The 24,341-nt window shown below is 37.6% G+C and overlaps 1 protein-coding gene across 1 annotated transcript; it reads left to right on the top strand.

The window, feature by feature from the left end:
- Positions 1 to 357: 357 nt before the first annotated feature.
- LOC113317634 (peroxidase 5-like) lies at positions 358 to 1,846 on the top strand. Its single transcript, XM_026565788.1, has 2 exons — positions 358 to 676; positions 885 to 1,846. The coding sequence occupies exons 1-2, from the start codon at positions 446 to 448 to the stop codon at positions 1,665 to 1,667; spliced, it is 1,014 nt and encodes a 337-aa protein (XP_026421573.1). The 5' UTR covers positions 358 to 445; the 3' UTR covers positions 1,668 to 1,846.
- Positions 1,847 to 24,341: the final 22,495 nt, after the last annotated feature.

The following is a 24,341-nucleotide window of genomic DNA, read 5'->3' as shown; positions in this document are numbered from 1 at the left end:
CATGTACTTTCAGATGGCCAAGGCCAATCATTCCATGTGTAATCTTGTTTTTTTTTTCTTTTATGTGTACTCTTGTTAGGTGTGTTAGTCGGTCTCCAATCATCTTTATGCTTTCTTGAGCCGGAGGGTTATGATTTTTCCTGACCATTGAATTCCATTTGAAAAGCGTCTTAATGGATCACCTCCCATTTGAGAAACCGGCAGTTACCCCGTAAAATTTTCTTATACAGAGAGATGTTAACGAATGTAACTGTCTTTTGAACAAGGAAGACCCGTTCAACAACAACTTTCTTTGACAGGCATAGTCGACTTATTTTCTTGCAGGCATTTCTCCTCTCTGCAGATATAAAAACCATGGTTATAGAAGATCTACTTCTGTTTGTTGTTGGACCCGAAAACCATTTTGTTACTTATTTAAAACAACAAACAGGTCCCCACCACCACCATGGAGGTTGGTGCCTTGATCCCAACCACCGTTTTTGGTCTCTTTTTGTTCTGTTCATTACTCGGTCAACCAACTATGGTGTTGTCTCAGGGCCTTCAATATGGCTTTTACAACAATGTTTGTCCCGAAGCTGAGCAAATTGTAAATGAGGTTGTCAGCAAGTTTATGCGCCGTGATGCTCATATTGCTGCTGGACTTATTCGTCTGCATTTCCATGACTGCTTTGTTAACGTAAGTTCACCCACCACCACCTATACACGACTCTAAATTCTCGATCTTAAATTATTCCAAATTTTATTTTTCTCTGAGTTGCACTCGATTTTTTCCAGGTTTAAGTATGATCTATAAGTTGATTAGAACATTGTGTTTCCATATAAAAAAGTTTAGTTCTGGTATTTATTCCTGGTAATGGTGAACTTAATAAATACGTTTGAAACAGGGTTGTGACGCTTCTGTCCTCTTGGAAAAAACACCATCAGGTGAACAGGTAGAGATGGATTCGCCAGCCAACTACAAGTCCCTCAGAGGAATGGATCTCATCGACAAGATTAAGAGCAAACTCGAGGATAAGTGCCCAGGCATTGTTTCCTGCGCTGACATCCTTGCATTTGCAGCTCGTGACGCTGCTGTCAACGCAGGTGTTTTACCTTACTTAGTTCCAGGTGGACGACGTGATGGATCAATCTCACGTGCTATGGACACAATGATCCTTCCAGCACCCTCTCTAACTGCCGAGGAGCTAACTGATACCTTTGCTAAGAAAGGATTTACCCAAAATGAAATGGTAGTCCTATCTGGTGCACATTCCATCGGTTATGCCCATTGCGCAACTTTCGGGTCTAGACTATATGGAGACAAACCCCACCACTCTCAGGATCCTACTTTGGAACCTCTACACGCTGAAATTCTGAAGAATAAATGTCCACCATCTAGTATTCCTAAGGATGGATCCTTAGGTCATCACAAGGTGCCATTAGATTCAATCACACCTACGATCCTTGACAACATGTACTATGTAGGATTGGAACAGGGCAAAGGGCTACTCGCATCAGATCAGGGACTGATGAAAAATTTTCATACAAGAAACTTGGTTTTCGAATATGCACAAAATCCAATTTTGTGGTCTAGACAGTTTGGGCTAGCCATGGAAAAAATGGGGACTATAGATGTTCTTACTGGTGACCAAGGCCAAATCAGACGCAAATGTAGGAGAATCAACTAAGATTATAAACAAAGAAGGGACCAGCATGATTCTGTTCCATTTTTGTAACCCGTATGGAATTTAGTTTCCTTTGTACAAAATTACTGTATCACGTTTGGGGCATTGATTTAATGAAAGCCATAAAAAGGCCGATCTTGTTATTCATTATTTATGGTACTACTAGAGCTATTTTTGGGGTATTGCTATGATATTTGCACGAGTGTCGGCTTTAATAAATTTTCTTAATCTACCATATATACTTCCTCCATCCCTAAATAGATGATCTATTTAATTTTAAATTTTATCCCTTAATAGATGACATATATTAAACAATGGAATATTTTCAAAATTATTATTTTTAATTGATTATTGTTAATATAAAAAATATGTGTAATTTGATAGCGTTACGCAAGTGTTTTAAAATATTTTTCAATGATATAAACTTACGTATATCTATTATATAGTTTGAGAGAGAAATTATTTCTAAACTAAACAAATACTTATCCATAAGGACATAGTTACAGAAAAGGGAACTTAAGAAAATGCCCATGAGGAGAAATGTAATTAAGAAAATGCCACGTTTTTTGAAAAACGGCTAACAGACGTTATTGTATACGGGTCAATAATTCAAGATTACGTGGTAATATTCATGCTTGGGAAAAGACATTGAAGCCCCTCCTATGACTAGGACCTGGTTAAACCGTGTCAAATGCCCAATACACTGCCTAGTTGAATCATAGGGTTCTAAACCCGTTCACATAATGAATGGTTAATACCGCCCACCCTTTGGTGGGTGTCCAAGATTGCACACCTGCTCTATTTCTTCTCCGACGCCGGTACCTTCTCCGGTCTAGAAGTAACTGGTGGGAATCCAATTAGGATTTGCGTCTATTGAAAACCGTAAATCATTAATTCATACAAAATTACAAATACCCAATTTTAATGAATTAACAAAAGAAATTGAAAGCGCAGTTCTTCGATTAAATAAAAATGGAATTAATTAAGAAAAATGATTAAAAGTACAGTTCTTCAATCAAACTAAATGTAATCACAAGGTAAAATTATCAATATATACAATATCTCTTGCTGCATATCCAACTGATTCCAATAACTAAATCATCAACCTCACTAGTTATTCCTTCCACTGATATCTCCAGAAAACTTGTCTTCACCAGCACTTACACCACTATTTCATTATCACAGTAGGCCACCATTCAAAATCAAACTCCTCTTAATTCGAAAACAGATTGAAACAAACAATTGTTAAACCTACCACGCAATCAATTGAACCCACAAATGAAAAAAAGAAAATTCAGTACTCTCAATCAAGTTAATTACAATTGAAAATTTCTACTCTAGCATCAAAATCATCACGACTATCCAAAATTTCTACCGATTAACCACGTAACTGTATCAAGAAGAACCCCATTTAACACTGTTACCCGTTCCCCCATATTCATATCAACACCACCAGAAAACCTCATTCAAACCCTAACCAATTCAAATCCTAATTGCAAGCCCAACACAAACCTCATCGATTCCCAATTGAAAAGACATTTATATCTATCTACCTAATCGAATTTGTGAAAACAAATAGTTTGCTTCCACGACCAATTGATTGAAATAACAAAACAGTAAACAAATTGAATGAAAACAAGAATCATAAGCAAAATATAAGGTGCAATCAGAGTAAGAAGACATCAACTCAAGTGATTTACGTGGTTCGGCATTGCCTACATCCACGGGGTAATGATAGTGTGAGTTTTATTAAGTATTGATTTCATTACAAAGGTGATGAAGCTCCATCAGAGATGGAGTTTTCTGAGAAAAGTAGTCAAGGAAGGAGGCTGGTCCGATCCCCTTTTTTACCCTAATAACGTTTTTTTTATATAGGGTGAGTGGTTACGAGTATTTTACTAAACTATCCTTAGCTTAGTTTCTAAGCAGACTCATAACTGATTCCGCGTGCGCGGTTGTATCATTGTGTCCGGCTTCGGCTCGTAATCTCCGTCCATGTGTCAAGTTACATTTTGGTGTATACAATTTGCCCCTTTTCTTGAGGGTTGTTGGTGAACAATCCTTGAGAAAAATCACTTCCACCTTGTTTGTCATTGCATCGTTTGTTGTTTCCTTCAAATGCCCCATGTCGAGAAGTTTTTGCGCATTCTCTTTAACTATTGTATTCATTACTCGGATTGCATCCCCTACGTAATTCGTATGGCCCCTGGAACCTGCAGAGATCAACGCCGTCGCTGACTTTGCACCTTCGCCGACTTTGCACCTTCGTCACAAGGTTGCACCTTCGTGACATAGCTTTGCATCGTCGTCGGCCATGCATCTTCGCGACATGGCTTTGCATCGTCGTCGGCCATGCCCCTTCGTGACATGGCTTCCCATCGTCGTCGGCCATGCCCCTTCGCGACATGGCTATGCATCGTCGTCAGCCATGCCCCTTCGCGATATGTGATTGCTTAGGGTCATCACATTCCCTTCCTTATTGATATGTGATTTTCATACTTGGATTGTCAGAATACACTAGTATCTCCTTTCCTTTATAATAACACCACTTCAGCCATGTAGCGTTATTGACACCAAGTTTTGAGTATCCCAGCATCAGCAGCAAACATCATTTTCGTGCTTTGGACCATCTTCGTGACATCAACTTGTATATAGCTTTGGGTAGGAAGCATCGTCACCATGAGCTTTTCCGCTACACTTCAGCCTTGTTTTATGATCCGCAAGAGGTTCGTTGCTACCCCAGCTTCACTGCATATGTCATCATTGTAGATTTGCTCCCCTGTACGCACACATGTGCAGCATTCACTTGAACTGTTATCGTCATTACTTGAACTGCAGTCTCTATGTAATTCTCATGGCCCGTGGGACCTGCATAAAAGTGGAAAAATAAGGGACTGGATTAGCCTCCGTCGCAGGGATGAGCACCGTTGTCGGCTTTACACCTTCGTAACTAGGCTTTGCATCTTTGTCACGAGGCTTTGCATCATCGTCGGTATCACTTTGTTCGTCGAAATGGAGCTATGATCGGGTTTACTTGCATCATTATCATCTCTTTTGTACTTGAGACTTTGTGCCGTCGGCATCAGAATTGTGTCATGTTGGTCCTTTGTACTTTGTAAGTATTGGTTGATAGTCCTACTTGAGCATCGTATCTGGATCGAAGTTTTATCTTCGTATCTCCTTTGTTGTGATGCTGGTGCAGTCTCTAACCTTGAACTGGTCCGCATCTGCTCTCCTCTGTTGTACTGTTCGTGCAATTCCAATGGGTAGGCAGCAAAACATAGCGTTAGGTAGCACTAATACAGGTTCGTCTCAATCAGCATAAGTGGATCTTCATCCATCATATTCCGAAGATGAGACACAGCATAAGTGGATCTTCATCCACCGTATGTATTTATTTACTCCATATGCTACAGCTTTGGGTGCATCTCTACCACAGCGGGTAAGCCCATCGCATTGGTTCGTCGCCGTAGCAATTGGCAGGTGTGCAACGATTCCCCCTTGTCGTAGTATGACAGTTTGTAGTAGAGGCAACAACAATTTGTATCTCACAACATCTGCGGATTTTATATTACATTACCATTGCTTTATCTACATAGCAGCTCCGGCATCGGTCATGCGACATCTCTTCCGTTGGTGCGTACCAGCAACTATCTGTAGATTCTTGGTTTTGCTTACATCCAGCTCTATCGGTTTGCTTGCCTTCATCCTTACGCGCCCACAATCTACTTATGTTCGTCTTCATGCTCATGTGGTTCTTTGCTTGAGCTAAGGATCATATGTGGACCTTGTCGGGTTACTTGAATTCGTTGACTTGTTGTGTAGTTTTAGCTGGCACAAAAATGTAAGTGCACGATATTTCATGTACTATAATCAATAAGGTAAATTCATGGTATAATTAATAACATCAGTGAATAAATGTCAACTTCTTTATGCAGTAGTAAACTTATTAAGAAATTTGTATGGCTGCTCGTGTCCCAGCCTTGTGGGGAATCGTAAATCCATTGTCGCTGAGGTAAGATGAGTGTTTGAACCTGTCACCCCGTTGGCCAATCTCGGGCCAGGAGATTACCGAACGGTGGGGGTTGAAAATCTCCCGGAGACGTGGTGTAAAACTGAATGTTTTGCAAACACCCGTTCCGCTGAGCTGCCAAAGGCATGTCATGTTGGGCATCTCTTTCTTATGGAAGCCTTTCCCATGGTCGTACACTCATAGAAGCTTATGGGGGAGTCCGGAGAGATTGCGTGTGAACGCTTTACCCAGTATGAAGATATGAGACCGGTGGTGCTTTCCCCGGTTCTCCATTATATGCATTAGTATCCAAAAACATATCCAATTTATGGGAATGTATGCATTATTCAGAATTGAAATGTATCAAATGCATATAACAATGTATGCTAATATAAACAAGATGCAAGGAGTCTGAATATTTGCAAACTCTTTTGTTTGGTGTGATGTATGCCCCGTTTTGGTTTTGGAAGCTGGTTGCCGAAGATTGTGAAAGCAAAAGTAATCGCCCCGCTGCTGTCAATGGTTGCAAGGCTTATGTTATATGTGTACCCCTTCTGATTGGGACAATAGTTGTCTTCGCGCCGCTGGGGTGTGTGGATATGTATTTCTATATATACAAATTTGGCATTGTTGGGCTTGAATTGCATCCTTTAATTATTCCGGAATTGAGCCTTGTGATGGTCAGTGGTGGTGCGCCTTCAGCTGCGTCCCCTAGTTGAGCAGATGCTAGCTACTTTGCTAACTGCTGCAAATTGAACAAACTCACACACTGTTGATGGCGTTGATGAACTTTTCTCGTCCTTGTTGTGCCTTTTCATCCTTGCTTCGGCTTGGGTGTGATGAGTCTATATCTTATAAATCAAGTACCTACACAGATAAAAACCGAAAAGAACGTGGGAGTTTACACTGCATCCGTGGTTACTTCATCTTCTCCTACATATGAGTTTTGGGCATGTGAGGTCTCCCGGGGTTGATCACACATTTTTCTGAAGAGCAGGTGCAGTCCTTTTTGAACTGTAGAGCTTAGGCGTTTGCATAAGCTCTTCAGTCGAGCTAGGGAACTTTCAAAAGTCACCGACTTTCAGAAGTCATCGTCTTCTGAGCCATCGTCTTGGTACGTTGGACCATGGTCGTTGTTACTTTCGTCATCATCTTCGGATCGAAAGTACTTTATACGTTGGGTAGCTGCGGGTTCACAGGTGTACTCGCCACCCGCGTTACTAAAGATGATTTGTGTAACTCTTTTGATGAAGTTAGCATTAGCTTGTATATCGTGGCAGCATGTTCTTCTCAGCTTGTTCAGGGTGGCAACGTCCTGGCAAGCTGAGCAAAGTATCAAAGGATACTTGGAGTCTGTGTAGCATCGTTCCTTGACCTTTAGTCTGAACTATGGTCCGAGCAAGTCCATCTGTATAAGAGGTAACTGGAAGTAGGGGGGACACTTTCCCGTAAGAAGAAATAAGGGATATCGGTCCTTGGAGAAGTACTTTTTAGTACTTCTTAGGTCCTTGGTACGCCTTCATGAAGATTTGTTCTGATGGTTTGAGTTGCTACCACAAACTAAGCTTTGGCGTTTCGTCAAAATCTGTGCTACGAGCTGAAGGCTGGAGCTTTATCTTGCTAAGGTTCTCCCACAAAATTCTCAAATCATGTAAACTACGACAGTCTGAGGAAGTATATATAGTATGACAAAGTATATATATACTGTCATGACTGTCGTACTTTGCGTATGAATGGAAGTATAAGAATCATTCTTATAAAGAATGAAGCATCAGCTCTCATATCATACTAAGCATTGATGCTTAATGTAAGGCAAGTCCATCGTACTGATACAAAGCTTTCGTCATTAGCTTCGTAATTTTGAAGGTTTTGTCATCAGCTTCGTACTTTGAAGCTTCGTCCTTAGCTTCGTGTTTTGAAGCTTCGTTAATTATGATGACGCCTTTTGAAGCTTCGTGTTTTGAAGCTTCATGTTTTGAAGCTTCGTCCTTAGCTTCGTGTTTTGAAGCTTCGTGTTTTGAAGCTTCGTGTTTAGCTTCGTGTTTTGAAGCTTCGTGTTTTGAAGCTTCGTCCTTAGCTTCGTGTTTTGAAGCTTCGTCCTTAGCTTCGTGTTTTGAAGCTTAGCTTCGTCCTTAGCTTCGAGTTTTGAAGCTTCGTTAATTATGATGACGCGTTTTGAAGCTTCGTGTTCCTTAGCTTCTTGTTTTGAAGCTTCGTCCTTTATGGTGTTGTTGGTGTTGCTTTACACGCAGACATATGCTCCCTTCGTCTAGGTGAGTATCTATGGCCACCGGAAGAGATGTGTCTGGTTATTCAGAACTTTTTGTAATCTGTACGTCCTTCTGAACTTTGTGAAGATTGTGTCATTATTGAGCAGCTGGCTCTACAGCAACCTTGCATTATCGGAATGGAGGATTGGAGCCATTGGATTTGAGCCATCATCGTCATTATCGGATTCGAACTACACGAGGCAAACTGTGCTTCGGGCTGTTTTTGTGGGCGTGGTGCTTTCCTAGTCATCAGTTCATCTTCATGAACTGACTTCCTCCGTAGCTTTACTGTATATACACAACATTGCTTCTTTTCATCCTTTGTGAAGACTGTGTCCGCATTTGATTATTCTTACATCTCAGCAACAACACTAGGCAGCGGCTTCAGGTCGTTTTTATCTTGAATTGCAACATTTAGCTTGGTGTCTTGTTGCTCTGGAAGGTACTCAATCCAGCCGTATCATCTACTTGCCTAAGAATGGAGAAAAATAAGTTGATTTTGAGTTGGAATTGTGACTTCTCTTGAGTGGTTATTCACTATCATAGCTTGGTGATCTTCAGCTTTGTGTCGATGAACTTTGGATATTGTAACAAGACTCTAGCTCTTCGTTTTCACATATCATTGTCGTCGGACCATGGATCTTCGTTTGGTGTTGCACCGGTTTTGATCGTTAGTAACAAAAGTTCACACCACCATCATTGGATTTGTTCTTCGGATTTTGTATCATCGTTCCCAGAATTTGCATAGCGGTTGTACTGCAACATTGGGTCGGACAGAAGCTAGCTGGGAAATCGGAGCTGAGCTAAGCTGCATGCGCTTTGTAATCGCCATATGAAGACTTCGAATGACTCCACAAACTGAACTTTAGATTCTAGGATATCTTGTGCATTCCAATATAGGGTTTGAATAGCATGACATGGCAGTAACTTTCGAAGATTACTTGAACTGCAACTTCTTTTAGTCGTACTCCACCGTTCTTTTAGCTTGGCGATCTATCTTGCTTGGAAGCTACAGCATCGTATTAGGGGATCGTAGCTATTGTCCGAGTAAGGGACCGAAGCTGCGTCATCGGGGTTATCAACGTCATCAGATTTGTTCTATAGATACTTCTGTCTTTGAACTTGCTTGCACCATCGGGTGGCCTTTGGTTGGAAACTAATCCTCTTTGTGTCAGGACCCTGCACTTGGATCGCCAGCGGGATGTTGGTTGATGTGAGCATCTTGTATGTCAGGTGACTTGTACGTCTTCATTGTACTACCTTTTGGATGTAATGATACTCCTCCTCAGAGATTATGTACCTACATAAAATCAGAATTGAAACAAAGGGTCTTTTTGCTTGGCTTGATCGTCCCAGGACTTTGCTTCATCGGCACCAGCCCTTGCCTCTTTGTCTTCGGTATTTGCATCATCGTCATCATCATCGTCGGTTTGCTCACACCTTTGTCATTAGTGACGTCATCCAGCTTTTATCCATCATCTTCGTATTTTGGATCTTCATTTTCGGCCTTGGATCATCGTGGAGAGGCTTTGTCTCTTCGTCATTGGAATTGAGACATCACTGCAAGACTCGCATCTTTGGTATCAGTCTTTGTTTCCTCATTATAGTTTGCTCCAACATCGTCGTCGGACTTTAGCTGTGCTAGGCTTGGGTTACGTAGAGAGACTTATATGTGCACGGACCAAGCTTTGAATGTCTTCGTCATCCACAACCGACTTTGGACCATCGCTGCAAGACCTTGTACCACCTTCGTCGTTTGACTTTGTATCGAGTGGATGATCGAGATTGCATATTCAGACCAAGCCTGCGTTGTCAGACTAGGACTACATCTTCGGACCAAAACTGTGCTTCGTTTTCGCAAGACTCTGCACCATCGTCATCGTTGGCCTCCAACTTTGGTTCATCTGCGCATAACCTTGTCTCATCGGCTGACTTTGATTTGTCTACATGAGGATTTATATCATCGGTCTTCTTGCATTTTTTGTCATCCTGGTTGGCCTTGGCTTCTTCATCTAGCTTTGTAGTCTCGTCTTGTTTGTAGAAGCATCATCGGCGGTTAGCATGTACGAAGCATCTATATCATCGGCGCCGCAGGCTTCGGATAATTGCAAGTTGCTCGTACGTCGAGTCATACTTGGTTCATATTACAACATTTCTGCACGTCGGCTTTTACAGCTCCAAATTTGCAGCAGCAGTGACGATGTCTTGGCTTCATGGTGGCTTAGCTATATCTTTCCACAACGACGGGTATCTGTTGTGAGTCACAAACCTGCATAGAGAATGAACACGGAAACTTGGACTGACTGAATCCATTAAAGTAAATGTATCACGATATCAGCTTGTATACTTCGTTTTATTTGCATGTCAACTGCATATTCTGGTGACTTTGTATTTCAGGTAGCCTGTGTATTCAACTTATACAAGTTATTGGACTTCGGGTTCACTTGGATCATCTTCGGGCTTTAGATCACTAAAGAACCCAAATATTAATGAGTGCGATTAACCGCATCATGGCAGCAACAACGGTGGTATGTAGTAATGCTACCCCGCGTGGAAAGACTGTGCCATTATTAAGCAGCTGTGTTAACAGAAGCTTGGCATCATCGGAATGAGATCGAAGCTGGATCGGAGAAAACGAAGGTACACCATCGCTGGAGTAGGGGAACGAAGGTACATCATCTGAGGAGTATTATATTGGTGGTGTGGGGGAACGAAGGTAGTAATACTACCAGCTATTATTCCTCTTTTTAGAGGTAGTGGGTTTCTTACTTCTCCGTCTTTACGATTTGAGCTGGCTATGCGGCTGCATTTCCACTTTTGATTGGTCCAAAAACATCATCGTCGCAGGTCTTCTTTAGCAGAGCTTTGGCATCGGACTTTGCTCATCGCTGCATGGCTTTGTATTGTCGGCATCAGAATTTGACTAGTCCTCTGGGTGAACTTTGTACTTCATCGCTCACTTGGGTGAACTTTGTACTTCATCGTCATTGGCATGAGGACCTAATCAGTGGGTTTGCACTTCGGATGGTATCATCGTCTTTGTATTTAAGACTACGGGTTCATTTGGAGCATCGATATCACTTTGTACCACCATCCTTTGCAGCATCGTTGCCTGGGTATGAATTGCATCTTCGGTGTGTAGTCCCTGCACATCAAAAAATGCTTGGGAAACATACTGGTTGTAAGGTAAAGGACTAGAACATGGATTACAATTCAAAACCCAAAGAGAAACTTTGGTCGTCCAAATATGACAGCCATAAGGATCTCAGGAAAACAAACGGCATTGGTTTGTAACCCAACAGAGCTGGCTGAGACAAATCTCAAAGTCGGTCAAAAAACAAGTATAAGAATAAAGGTTCACTGAACATTTTTAAACAAGATACGAACTGTAAGCACTTGCACAAGTTCGTGTAAGACTAAAATAAGTCAAAAAGTTCAAACTTGTCTCTTCATAGCAATTTTAATTCATTGGATTATTTTGGCAAACAGTTAACAGGCATTCTAGATCTGGCTTTTCACATGGGATTCGTTCGATTTTGGGTGGCACCCCAGCAGATTCTCTATGTAAGAATAACAAATTGACAGAAATCTGAGTCGAAAGAGATAGAAAACTGAAAACAAATTTCAGAAATTCTTATCATATTTAAAAGAAAATACATTTTGAGAAGGTAGAATAAATTCTTTACTCATAACCTGATTCTAGCGCCAAATTGTGAACACAAATAGTTTGCTTCCACAACCAATTGATTGAAATAACAAAACAGTAAACAAATTGAATGAAAACAAGAATCATAAGCAAAATATAAGGTGCAATCAGAGTAAGAAGACATCAACTCAAGTGATTTACGTGGTTCGGCATTGCCTACATCCACGGGGTAATGATAGTGTGAGTTTTATTAAGTATTGATTTCATTACAAAGGTGATGAAGCTCCATCAGAGATGGAGTTTTCTGAGAAAAGTAGTCAAGGAAGGAGGCTGGTCCGATCCCCTTTTTTACCCTAATAACGTTTTTTTATATAGGGTGAGTGGTTACGAGTATTTTACTAAACTATCCTTAGCTTAGTTTCTAAACAGACTCATAACTGATTCCGCGTGCGCGGTTGTATCATTGTGTCCGGCTTCGGCTCGTAATCTCCGTCCATGTGTCAAGTTACATTTTGGTGTATACATAATTAAACAATACAAATCCCTTGGTAATGGAGGTGATGTTGCTGGTAATGAATCACAACCAGTTATCATTAATTCTGAAATAAAAGAAGAAAGCAAATGGAAAAGACCAGTTGAGGAAGAAGGAAGGAGGTGCACAGAGGAATGAAAGAGATGAGGGGCGGAAATACCAAGTAAAACCCTAGGTATTTTTGTTAAATGGTAAGATGCGCATTTTTTTTAACACGTGTAACAATCCCGTCGACTTCATCTTAAGCCGTCGATGATAAAACGCTTTGACGGTTAAAGATGTTATTCTCACAAACCGTTGATTTATCCAACGAATGGACGGTAAAAGATTATTTTATACTTCTAGGCTCAATGGGTTAATTTGTAATGCATCCGCCAACTTCTCATCTCATTTGATGAGAAATCGACTAAGTAAATGAGATTTTACTTAGATGGTAGGTCCGGACGGAAATTGTAACGGCGTGGGCATTTTTTTAATTTTCAAAAAAACGTGGGCATTTTCTTAATTACATTTCCCCTCATGAGAATTTTCTTAATTTTCCCTTATAAAAAATATTTAAAAATTCTCCACTCCTCCTTGCTTTAAGAGAGAGAGAGATTTCTTATTAATGGGTGTTCAATACAAGAGATTGGGCCTCTATTTATATAGACATAAGAAACCCTAATATCAGACACAGGGGCATCTTAGTAAATAAATAATGGTTTATAACACTTCCCCTGGTGACACTGTGTCTAATCTAATTACAAACGTACCGGGAAAACTCAAAAGAGAAAAACCTGAAATTGCATAAGCATGTAAAGACTCGAAATAATGTTGGACACGCAAATGTTGCCTCATTAAAACCTTGACAAGGAAAACCCAGTGGGTGAAAACCTTGACGAAGGAAAAAAAGTACAACACGATAAAGTCCAGTAAATGCACCTTAATTTAATGATGGCGCTCCCCCTGATAAATACTTCAGTCGATTTATGTATACAAATCTTTGAGTTGAGACTTTCCACTTTTGAAGAACGAATATCTTGAATGCGGAAGACTACTGTGCTTTCATGAAGATGTCGGATAGTTGATAAAGTCTTATATTGTGTTGCACAAGAAGTATTGCCTTCAATAATACTTTTACGGAGTCTACATTCTTCTTCAACACATTGAGAACTTGTGTCATGGATTGCTAGATTCCCGAGATAATTTGCAGAAGTTGTTGATGTAGTTTCTTCAACATAGAGCCAAGATGTAAACAAATTACCATAAGACCGAGCACTATGGTGCCTTATATCCCTTCTTTATCCCTCGTATGTATAGAAAAAAACAAAAAACCATCCACTATGGTCTCCCATATCCCTACATGTGTAGAGATATCCCTCACTTTCCCTACAAGTAGGGTCACATATGATCCCCTTGTAGGGAAAGGAAATCACACGGTTACTCAGTTTCCGTATTTATTTACACTTTACGGCTACTGAGTAGCCGTAACATTTTACACGGCTACTGAATAACCGTTTCTGGTTTTTAAAGTTTTACCTTAAAACTTTCCTTTTCCACTCTTTTTTTTTTACTAAAACTTTTTATTTTTACCTATTATATATCCTTTTTACCTATTATATATCTTTTTCTTACTTTAACATATCTTTTTTTTTACCAAGACAAATATATTTCTATTGGAAAAAAATATGGAAAAAAAATACGTTTGGCACTACTCATACGGCACTGAGTAGCCGTATCGTGTAAGGAATGGAAAAGAGGGCACCATAGTGAGGTTGCCTTCCTTGTGCTATCCCTTCCATACATATGAGGGATAAGGAAGGGATACCAAGCACCATAGTGCTTGGCCTAAGTGAACAAAACTGAATTTGTGGCCATACCTTATGTGGATCGGAATGACACCCAGATTACTAAGGGCTTGTTATGTTGAGTTGGTCCAACAAAATAACCTAGTTAATGGTGGAAATACACCAAGTAACCGAAATTGATACATCTCCCCTTTGGATGACCACCATGTTGAATTAAATTGCCTCACTACCTTTCCAGTAAAACCCAATGGGAAAAAAATATGGACGAAGGAAAAAGAGCACAAATATCAACATTAAAAGAAATTGAAACGTCGGAGATGTTGCCTCATTAAAACCTTGTCAGGAAAACCACATGGGACAAAACCTGAAAACGAAGGGAAAAGAGTATAACTTTTGACGATTCATGGGTGCTAACTTATAGAAAATAAGCACCAAAATCATAACTATAGTCTACATCAAAGATAGGTTTTAAGCAAGCATAATATTCAAACTGCAAATTTTAAGAAATAAACAATTTTTTTTTTAGAAATTATGCTGCTAAAGTGTGGATTTTTGTGTTTTTATGGACTCCTCAAGAGACCTATAAAGTTGATATCATCAACTAATTAATCCGGATTTTTGGTTTCGTACCAAATTTCTAAAAACACATAAAGGATTGTTAAACCTGACATAGTAGAGTCAAGTGACTGCTTTAATGTAATTGAATCCTCTAAGGATTACAAATTCGAAAATGTTCTCCGACCATGTATGAGTCCTTCAAGGACTACCATGCCAAATTTGTCTTATAAGAAGAACAATTATTAAACCAATCCTAGGGTCTGAGCAAAAAGAAAACCCTCAAATCGTTTTACAATGAATATATTCTTCGTATAACGCAATTATTACTACACCAACCTATAGTTAATAGACTTAGAAAATTAAAGGTGCTAGTTTTGGATCCAAAATTGCGTCGATTGGTCGATATTTCAAAATCCAAAATAATTTGGATTTTGTGCCTACCAATCACATTTTTCGATATTTCTCTGCAGAGGGTTTAAAAATAACCATCATATATATAAGTATCTACTAAATGAATATTCGATAATTGTTATTTAACTACGATCCCACACGATTTTCAAATATATGCATATCTTTAAAAATTCAAAGAATTACTGGTACCAGTGTCCGTAGGCATTATAATCTCCTATCATTCAAATAAGGAGATATGAACATTGAGAATGTGGATCGTATTATGATAGACTCTGTTGGAACACTATCTGTAGCTGATATAAAAATGCTACATGCTTGCTAGATGTGATTGGATTTGCCTTTTCAAACGACATAAGCTTATGGGAAAGCTAAATGAGATATTTTCATGCCTATTTAAAAGCAGTCTTTTTTGATTTGATCATGATGGGAGAGAAATTATATAACCTTTAAGTTAACTAATGCTAACTTCTAATAGCATAGAGTCTCTCCCTGATTCTGGCGGAAATTATAATCTCATATACGAAAACAAGTTTCGTAAAGTATTATCCGATTAAATCGAAGACATATACTCATAATTTCTGGATTTTAACAACACCAGATTGGACAATAGATACTGACTATAATAGCCACAAAAATAAAATACAAACAATGGTCCAAGAATTGTAGTCTATACAATTTAGACATCAACCATGGATTTTATTAGTTACATCCAAAATATACAAAATAAAATCTCCAATAATTTTTTGACCTATATGGTCGATGATAGAATTATTTAGAATGAAATTATGGACACATTCTTTGTTAATGAAAATTATATCAAGTGTGATATAGTCATTACAAGGACTAATGTTATGGCCTAACAACCTCGGTGCGCACCCTTTGACCTTTAGTGTCCTGAGATGTTCCAACTTCAAGTTGAACGGATATAAATTTTGGAGACTATTACCACGAGAAATAATTAATTGCCGAATACAAAATATCCCACTTTGTGGCTGATTAATGATGGTTTCTTTTATAGAATGGAAACCAATCAATGTTTCTTACAAGAGTAGAAACATATCGGCTTAAAAATAATTTAGAATGCCAATCGCATAGAGTTGATGGAGGAGAAAAAGTCAACTTCAATTGGTTTTTACAATTTACCAAAAGTAAATCGACAAAATAAAAAAATATTGTCGTTCTAATCATCGCATAGAACAGATGGTTTCCTGTAAAAAAATAGAAACCATAGGATATGATAAATCACACGATCTTCGTCGTATGGACAAAAATACCAAAGTTAATTGGCCGTAGGTTTTTCAACTACACATATGATTAATTAACATAAAGGTAACTAAATAGCGATAACACCAATTTTGGTGATTACAATTTCATTAAAAGAATATAAACTGTAAACCATCTTACGATGGATTTTTTTTTTGTTTGCTTCTTTTTCTCATTCTCTATGAAAATATTAGAGAATAAAGGAAAACAACTTTAATTCGATTAAAATTGATCATCCGAATCCTTTAAAAATAAACCATATCACTTTATGATTAGTCAATGCACTTGGACTTCAGTTGCACCGGAAAACAAAAATCGGGAATAAATACAACCATATTCTCATTGTGGGTGCAAAGATATATGATATTCGTTGGAGCAAAATACTCCATAATGTCTGTCTAAATGATGTGTTTCATAACCACAACAAATTAGTGAACATTTTTCCACTTAATTAACAAGTAATATGGTGGTAGTTAAGTTCGTTCCCACGAGGAGCAAGAGGTTTTAATTGTCTTATAATGTCAAAAGGGGGTTTTGGTTTTAGATTTTAAAAGCAAAATAAAATAAAAAAAGCAATCAAAAGATAAAGTTGAAATCAATAAGAGAGATTACATCAAGGAATCCTTCTTCGTTGTAAAACGATGATTCGAGTTATGTTCTTTTCCACTTTTTATTAGTCACAAATTATCACCAACCATAGGATAGCAGGTTTGCTTAGCTAACCCCAAAATTCCTTGTTTCACTGAGTAACAGGTTCGCTTAGTTATCAGATTCTATTCAATAGAACCACCTTGAGGTTCGCTTACAAGATGTAATTCTCCCGAATGCTTTAAGATTTATGAATTTAGGTTTAGTACTAGTAGTTAGACTCGGTTAGTTAGACTCGGTTCGCTCGGTCCACTTTCTAGCGTTTTTTCACACACAATTGCTCCAAGGAATCACTCCGCAAGGTCTCATGTTTTCTACTTATGTAAAGAGTCAAGAAACGATTACTTATCCTCTAGATCAATTAAAAAATCAATTTAGTTGGCCACCTAAACAATCTATAAGCATAAACATTCTTATTAGAAGAAACAAACGATAATCATGTGAAAACTTCAAAGTAGATTTAAAACAAAACTCAAAACATGTTAAGGACTAGGAATTCCCTCAATCAATAATAAAATTAGCTACTCATGCTAAGGAGTTCACACAAAGAATAATAAAAAGAGAAGTGTTGTGTGTATAGAGGTGTAAAAGTGTAGAAGTGTATTGAGAAAAGTAGAGAACTTCTCTATTTATAGGCTTCAATTTGCTTCCAATCCTCTTGGGAATATAATCTCTTCCCCATTCAATCTCCAAGTCCTTGTCTTTGTAAAATTTCTCCACTTCTCTTCCAAATTCAATTTCAAGTCAAATTCCACATCCATTTCCAAATCCAAGTCTTCACACCCACGAAAAAAACTCACACAAAAATATGTAATTATGGATCGCCGGAGAAATCTTGGTACCACCGGAATCCGGTCTGAAAAGACACCGCAGATCATCTGAGTTCTGTCGCCGTCGACAGAATATTCCGTTAGTGTTAACTGTCAAACTAATGGTCGCCGTAGGTCAGCGGGTCAAGGCAGATGGTTAGTCAGCTCATTCAGCTGTTCTGGCTCATTCTTACTGGGTCTTACTCACGAGCTGGATCGTTATTTTCGGCACTGAGTTAACTCGCCAGTGTAGAAATCCGGGAAGAGTTTCGTTTGTATTTCGACCGACTCCAGGACAATTTCAGTCTGATCTCTTCTCCATTCCTGCAATGCGTCAATTCCTAACATTCATCTAATTCATCCTTCGTTTATCATCACACATCCATGACAACAACAGCGCTGCTTCCTCCTTCGATTCCCATCTCCTCTGAATCGCAGCAACAATTCTGCCCTGTCTTCCATCCTCATCTATTGTAGCAACAGCAGCCAGATCGATTAAACCCATCAACAACAACATCTTTTCTGCCTTAATTTCTCAATCTCAAACTAAAATCTCTGATTTTATCAATTACAACCCATTCTTCAATTCAACCTTGGAAGCACAACGCCTTCTTTCTTCCTGTTTATCGATTCAACAGATTGAATGGCAGTATCAGCAATACCCCATTTCCTCTTCACCTCTCGATTCACCAGCAACTCAGCCTCATTCCCATGAAAGTCAATAGCATCAATTGGGTTCTTCTGTTCTCTCAAAACCCATCGATTCCTTTCGTCTTCTTAGTCATAATTCCATTGTAGCACCACCATCACTGATTTATCCATTGAATCCGAACCAAACCCATGAAAATCATCAACCACATATTCCCTTTTATCTTCAAGAACATCAACACGAACCCTAATTTCATTCAATTGCAGGGAATAGAAATCTGAACTGCAAATTAATCATCAATTTCTTCTTTATCTCTGCATCAATCGATTCAACAGAAACTAGTACAAACCCCATCTGCTCTGTGTGCTCGGCTTGAATTCAAATTCATCCTTTAATCTTCATCGATCATCATTCTTCTCCTTCATTCTCGAGTTTTAATTCATTCTCGAATTACAGCAGACGGCAGCTTTTCTTTCTCTTCTTCTCAATCTCAGATGCAAATAATGATTGAGAGAATAAATGAATGAGAGACAGAAACTCTCGATTTTAGGATTGGGGTGATTTGGGGTTGGATGGGTACACCCCACTGCTGATACATGGATGCCCTGAGTAACTGCTTAGGTGCCTTTATAACAGAATCGGCTACCCCTTAACATAGACTCGGCTCCCAATATTACTGGCCTGTGAAACGACCTTTTTGCCTTATTGCTCCGTTTATGTTGATTTCTTCTTATTTTCCTCCGCATGGCTCCAAAGTACCTAATAACTCAAAAACACGCATAAAATACATAATTTACAAGAAAAATAGCAAAGAAAGCATAATCAATAGATAATAAATAGGGTGCATTCTACACCTATCACTAAACAGAAAGGTATCATTGGTTTTTGCCAATAATATAATAAACAAGATAACAAAAGAAAAAAACTCAATAATGAAGCACGGAGAAAAATATAAGATGCGAAAATAAAAACAATAAATTTTATTGTATGAGTTACGTTGTGTATGTATATTACCCTCCATCCTTGCTGGTTTTAATTTCTTTTCTCGCGCGACTTTTGTTGATCCAATTCCACATAAACTTTTACATACCATATGTCGTATGCAAATCAAATCAAATCTAGAATACAAAACAAAGCTTGGCTAAGTTAGGCTAGATAAAGAGTGGCCGAGATTTGTTTAGGAAGGATAAATCTATGACCGTGGTTTTTTCAACTAACCATTATAAATACTTTATTAATTAGTGTCATATTAATTGCTCATGATGAATGATTAATTAATTTTTGATGATGAATGTTCATTTAATGAATCTAATAAATACATATTTTTATTAATAAATAAGTTTATTAAAAACCATATATATATATATATATATATATATATATATTGACCGGTAAAGAATTTGGTGCTGGCTAGTTTCAAACTCAGGTAACTGGTATCATCACCCAATGACTTTACCACTATACTACAGTGACCCTGGTTAAAAATTATATTAATAATTTTTAATAGTGGTAGTGAAAGAAGCAGTGAGTAGTGGAAACAGTGGCGGCTATTTGTAAGTGATGGAGGTGGTAACATTACTGGTGGTGGAAAAAATAGTGGGCGTGGCTGGTTTTTACATACGATGGTGGATGTTGGTGAATAGTAGTGGACAATAATAGTTTGGGTAAATTTATTAAATACTCTTAGTTTTGACACCCAATAAATATACCCTTATACAACAATATAAATACCCCTATCATTTAAATACCTTATCCATTAAAAAATAGATTACCTTAATACCCTCACTTACAATATTATTTTTCATTTGAGAATCTTATCCATTAAAAAATAGATTTTTTTATTATTTCACATCCACCAGCAGCACCCTTTCACCACCACCAACAGCACCGCCGCCACCACCACTCCACCACCACTCTGCCACCACCACCACTTACTAAATGCAATCACCAATAATATTCCACCACCGCCACACACCACCACCATTGTTGTTGTTGCCGCCACCGCCGCCATCAATATTAGGTGTCAACAACTGAAGTTGATCCAAAAAATCAAAAGTTCCAAAATATTTATCAAATTTGGTTGTTGATTCCATTTTTATACTGTTGATACATAAACATTGGTTGTTGACTCCCTAAACTAAGGTCAATTTCTATTGTTGATACACAAATATTTGTTGTTGACTCCTTACACTAAGATCAATTTTTATTGTTGATACACAAATATTGGTTGTTGATTCCATTTTTCCATTGTTGATACACAAACATTGAATGTTAACTCCCTAAACTAAGGTCAATTTCTATTGTTGATACACAAATATTTGTTGTTGACTCCTTACACTAAGATCAATTTATATTGTTGATACACAAATATCGTTTGTTGATTCCATTTTTCCATTGTTGATACACAAACATTTGTTGTTGACTCCCTAAACTAAGGTCAATTTCTATTGTTGATACACAAATATTTGCAGTTGACTCCTTACACTAAGATCAATTTCTATTGTTGATACACAAATATTGGTTGTTGATTCCATTTTTCCATTGTTGATACACAAACATTGGATGTTGACTCCCAAAACTAAGGTCAATTTCTATTGTTGATACAAAAATATTTGTTGTTGACTCCTTACACTAAGATCAATTTCTATTGTTGATACACAAATATTGGTTGTTGATTCCATTTTTCCATTGTTGATACACAAACATTGGTTGTTGACTCGCTAAACTAAGGTCAATTTCTATTGTTGACACACAAATATTTGGTGTTGACTCCTTACACTAAGATCAATTTCTATTGTTGATACACAAATATTGGTTGTTGATTCCATTTTTCCACTATTGATACACAAACATTGGTTGTTGACTCCCTAAACTAAGGTCAATTTCTATTGTTGATACACAAATATTTGTTGTTGACTCCTTACACTAAGATCAAATTTCTATTGTTGATACACAAGTATTGGTTGTCACGATTCAAAACAGATTCAATCATTACCTTCAACATTTGATGAAGTAGTATACACCAACTTATCGTTCCAACCTCACCACCATCACCACCACCACCACCAGCACACAGAATCTCCACCAACACCACAACAACCAGAACCACCACTATCTTCATGACTGATTTTAATTCATCATTCGAACGAATCGAACCAGAACCAACACAATCTCCATCATCAATTTCATCGTTCTAACCTGTTTACATCTACATACCACCACCACCAGCAGAAACCCAAACTAGAGAAAAGAAGATAATCAATTGATAGATTGAAATACATACCTCCTTCATCGCTGCCGCCACCACCATCATTGTAGATCTGGTATCTTCCTCCACCACCACCATCACCACCATCATCTTCTTCTAATAAAACATAGATTTGATATCCTCCTTCACCACCGCCAAGACCTTCACCTCTATTATTCGAAACTAGGGTTGCTGATGGATCTTAAATTCGAGCTTGTTACTCTATCGATTGAGAAGAAGAACCTTCAATTGAAAATCTAAACCCATTGAATCTATAACAGACATCAAAAGAAAAAGAATATTAACAGTTGATAATGATTATCAAGCTTGATTTCTGGATCTGAATCAGGTGAAAATCGATCTAAATCAGGTGGTGATGTTGCTGCTTGTGATGGATTTGTTGGAAGCATAAGAGGTGCTGCCGGAACTGATGACGAGATCGGTGGAGGTGGTGGCGGAGGCGACTGTGAAGATGTAGTGGCGGAGATGACGATAAAGAAGTTGATTTTCGGTTTTTAGTAATGAAGAAGAAGAAGTATCGAATAGATTAGGGGTATTAAAGGAAGTATCTTCTAATTGAATTTCCTTGTTTTTAGATTAAGGATATTAATATAGTGGACAAGGGTATTTTTGAATTCCATGAGAAGGAGGAGCATTTATATAATTCCCACTAATAGTTTTATGTCTTACAAAATGGGCAACATTTTATTCTGATAGATGTAGTTGGTTGTTTTTAGCACAACTGGTAAGGACAAAACACAAATATTTTTGAGGAGGGTACTAAATCATATAAGACAATATGATCATGACCGCTGGATCACCCAAATGGGATCCCAACTATTTGTAGTACCCGATCGAATAAATCACCATTTTTAGTATTAAAATAAAATTGATTGCATTTCCATAATACAAAACAAAATTTGCACAAGTTAGGCTAGATAAAGAACGATTAATTTATACTTGCAGGACATAAATTTACCGCTAGAAATGATCACGTTTAATTAAAATTTAATAATAAATGTTCAATTGATATTTCATAATAAATGTTTCTTTAATTAATCAAATGAATATATTTTTTTTTATACATAATAAATTTATTTGATAATAACCACATCAGTAAGCATTAATAGTGGGCAGTGGTGGGGATAATGCTGGTGGGTATTAGTGAGACTGGTGGAGTGGTGACGATATTGTGGTGGTGGAAGAAGTAGTGGTAGTAGGGTGAGAAAAGGGGTCCAAAGATAGTTAAATTAAGCACTAATGATGGTTTTGATCGTAGGTGGTGGTGGTGGATCGGCGGTGTGGATAATGGTGGTGGGTATTGGTGAGACTGGTGGAGTGGTGACGGTAATGTGGTGGTGGAAGAAGTAGTAGAGGGTGAGAAAAGGTGTCCTAAGATATGTAAATTATTTAGTCACCCTTGATTAATTTTTTTTTTGTTTTAATTTTATTTTAATTTTCAAATTACTTTTTTTTTTAAATAAAACAATTTTTAAAGGCCAAATTTTTCCAAAAATGAAGATGTTGTGGTTTTAAGATTTGCTGAGTAGGAGGGAAGGAAGAAAAATAAAACCTATAAAAAAATTGACCAACCACAAGGCTACACGCGAATTAATTGTAATCGGTTCAGTCTCTCACATCTCTCTTTATTCCCCTTTTTTGTCATGGTTTCTGTTTCTGTCATTATTTCTCCCCTACTTCAGGGGACTATGCAAGGCTACGCATGAATTAGTTGTAATAGATTCAGTTTCTCACATCTCTCTTTATTCCCGTTTTTTGTCGTGATTTCTGTTTTTATCATTTCTCCCCAACTTCGTGTAATTATGCATGCTTGAGAAATAGTTCATAATAATAGGTAAAGAGACAAGAAAAGAAATGGATCAAGAATTAAATATTATTATAAATTTTATGAAAATGAATAAACACAAATCTATGTAAATTGGGAATCTAACAATTTATATCAAAGAGAAAAATTAAATTCTAATGCTAACAGATTTTACAAGATTAATCTAATTGATTTTAAAGTAATTTTAAGTGTTTTTAGTTTTGTTACAAGTTTGGTGAATGACCTTTGATGATATTTTTTGAAGTAGTGAACCAAGTAATGTTCTACTACCCATAGGATTTGTTCTAACGATTAACTATGTTTGTCCCAAACAGTTGTATGACTTACATACACAATATTAAAAGATTCGAGGATAAGGACATGTTTATTAACCAACTCCTCAAAATATTTTGACCTGGATCGATTGGTTCGATTTTTCTCAGACAATTACGACATGTATGAATCGATGGATACATTGGAAACACATATAACGGCACGGGTTGAGACCTAGTCTAGAATACAAAACAAAGCTTGGATAAGTTAGCGAGATAAAGAGTGTCCAAGATTTGTCTGGTAGGGATAAATGTACGGCTGTGGTTTTTTCAACTAACCAATTAATTAGTATGCTATTAATTGCTCATGAATGATTAAATAATTTTTCATGATAAATGTTCATTTAATGAATCTAATAAATACAAATTTATTAAAAATTATATATATATTGATCGGTAAAGAGTTCGGTGCTTTCGAGTTTCAAACTCAGGTAACTGGTATCATCACCGAATGACTTTACCACAGTACTACAGTGATCCCGGTTAAAAATTACATTAATAATTCCTAATGGTGGTGGTGAAAGAAGCAGTGGGTGGTGGAAACAGTGGCTGGTATTTGTGAGTAGTGGAGGTGGTAACATTAAATGTTCATTTAATGAATCTAATAAATACATATTTTTATTAATAAATAAGTTTATTAGAAACTATATATATATATATATATATATATTAATCGGTAAAGAATTTG

This window comes from Papaver somniferum, chromosome 10, assembly GCF_003573695.1.
Source record: "Papaver somniferum cultivar HN1 chromosome 10, ASM357369v1, whole genome shotgun sequence".
NCBI classification, from domain to species: domain Eukaryota; kingdom Viridiplantae; phylum Streptophyta; class Magnoliopsida; order Ranunculales; family Papaveraceae; genus Papaver; species Papaver somniferum.
This window is presented reverse-complemented; position numbering and strand designations above follow the sequence as displayed.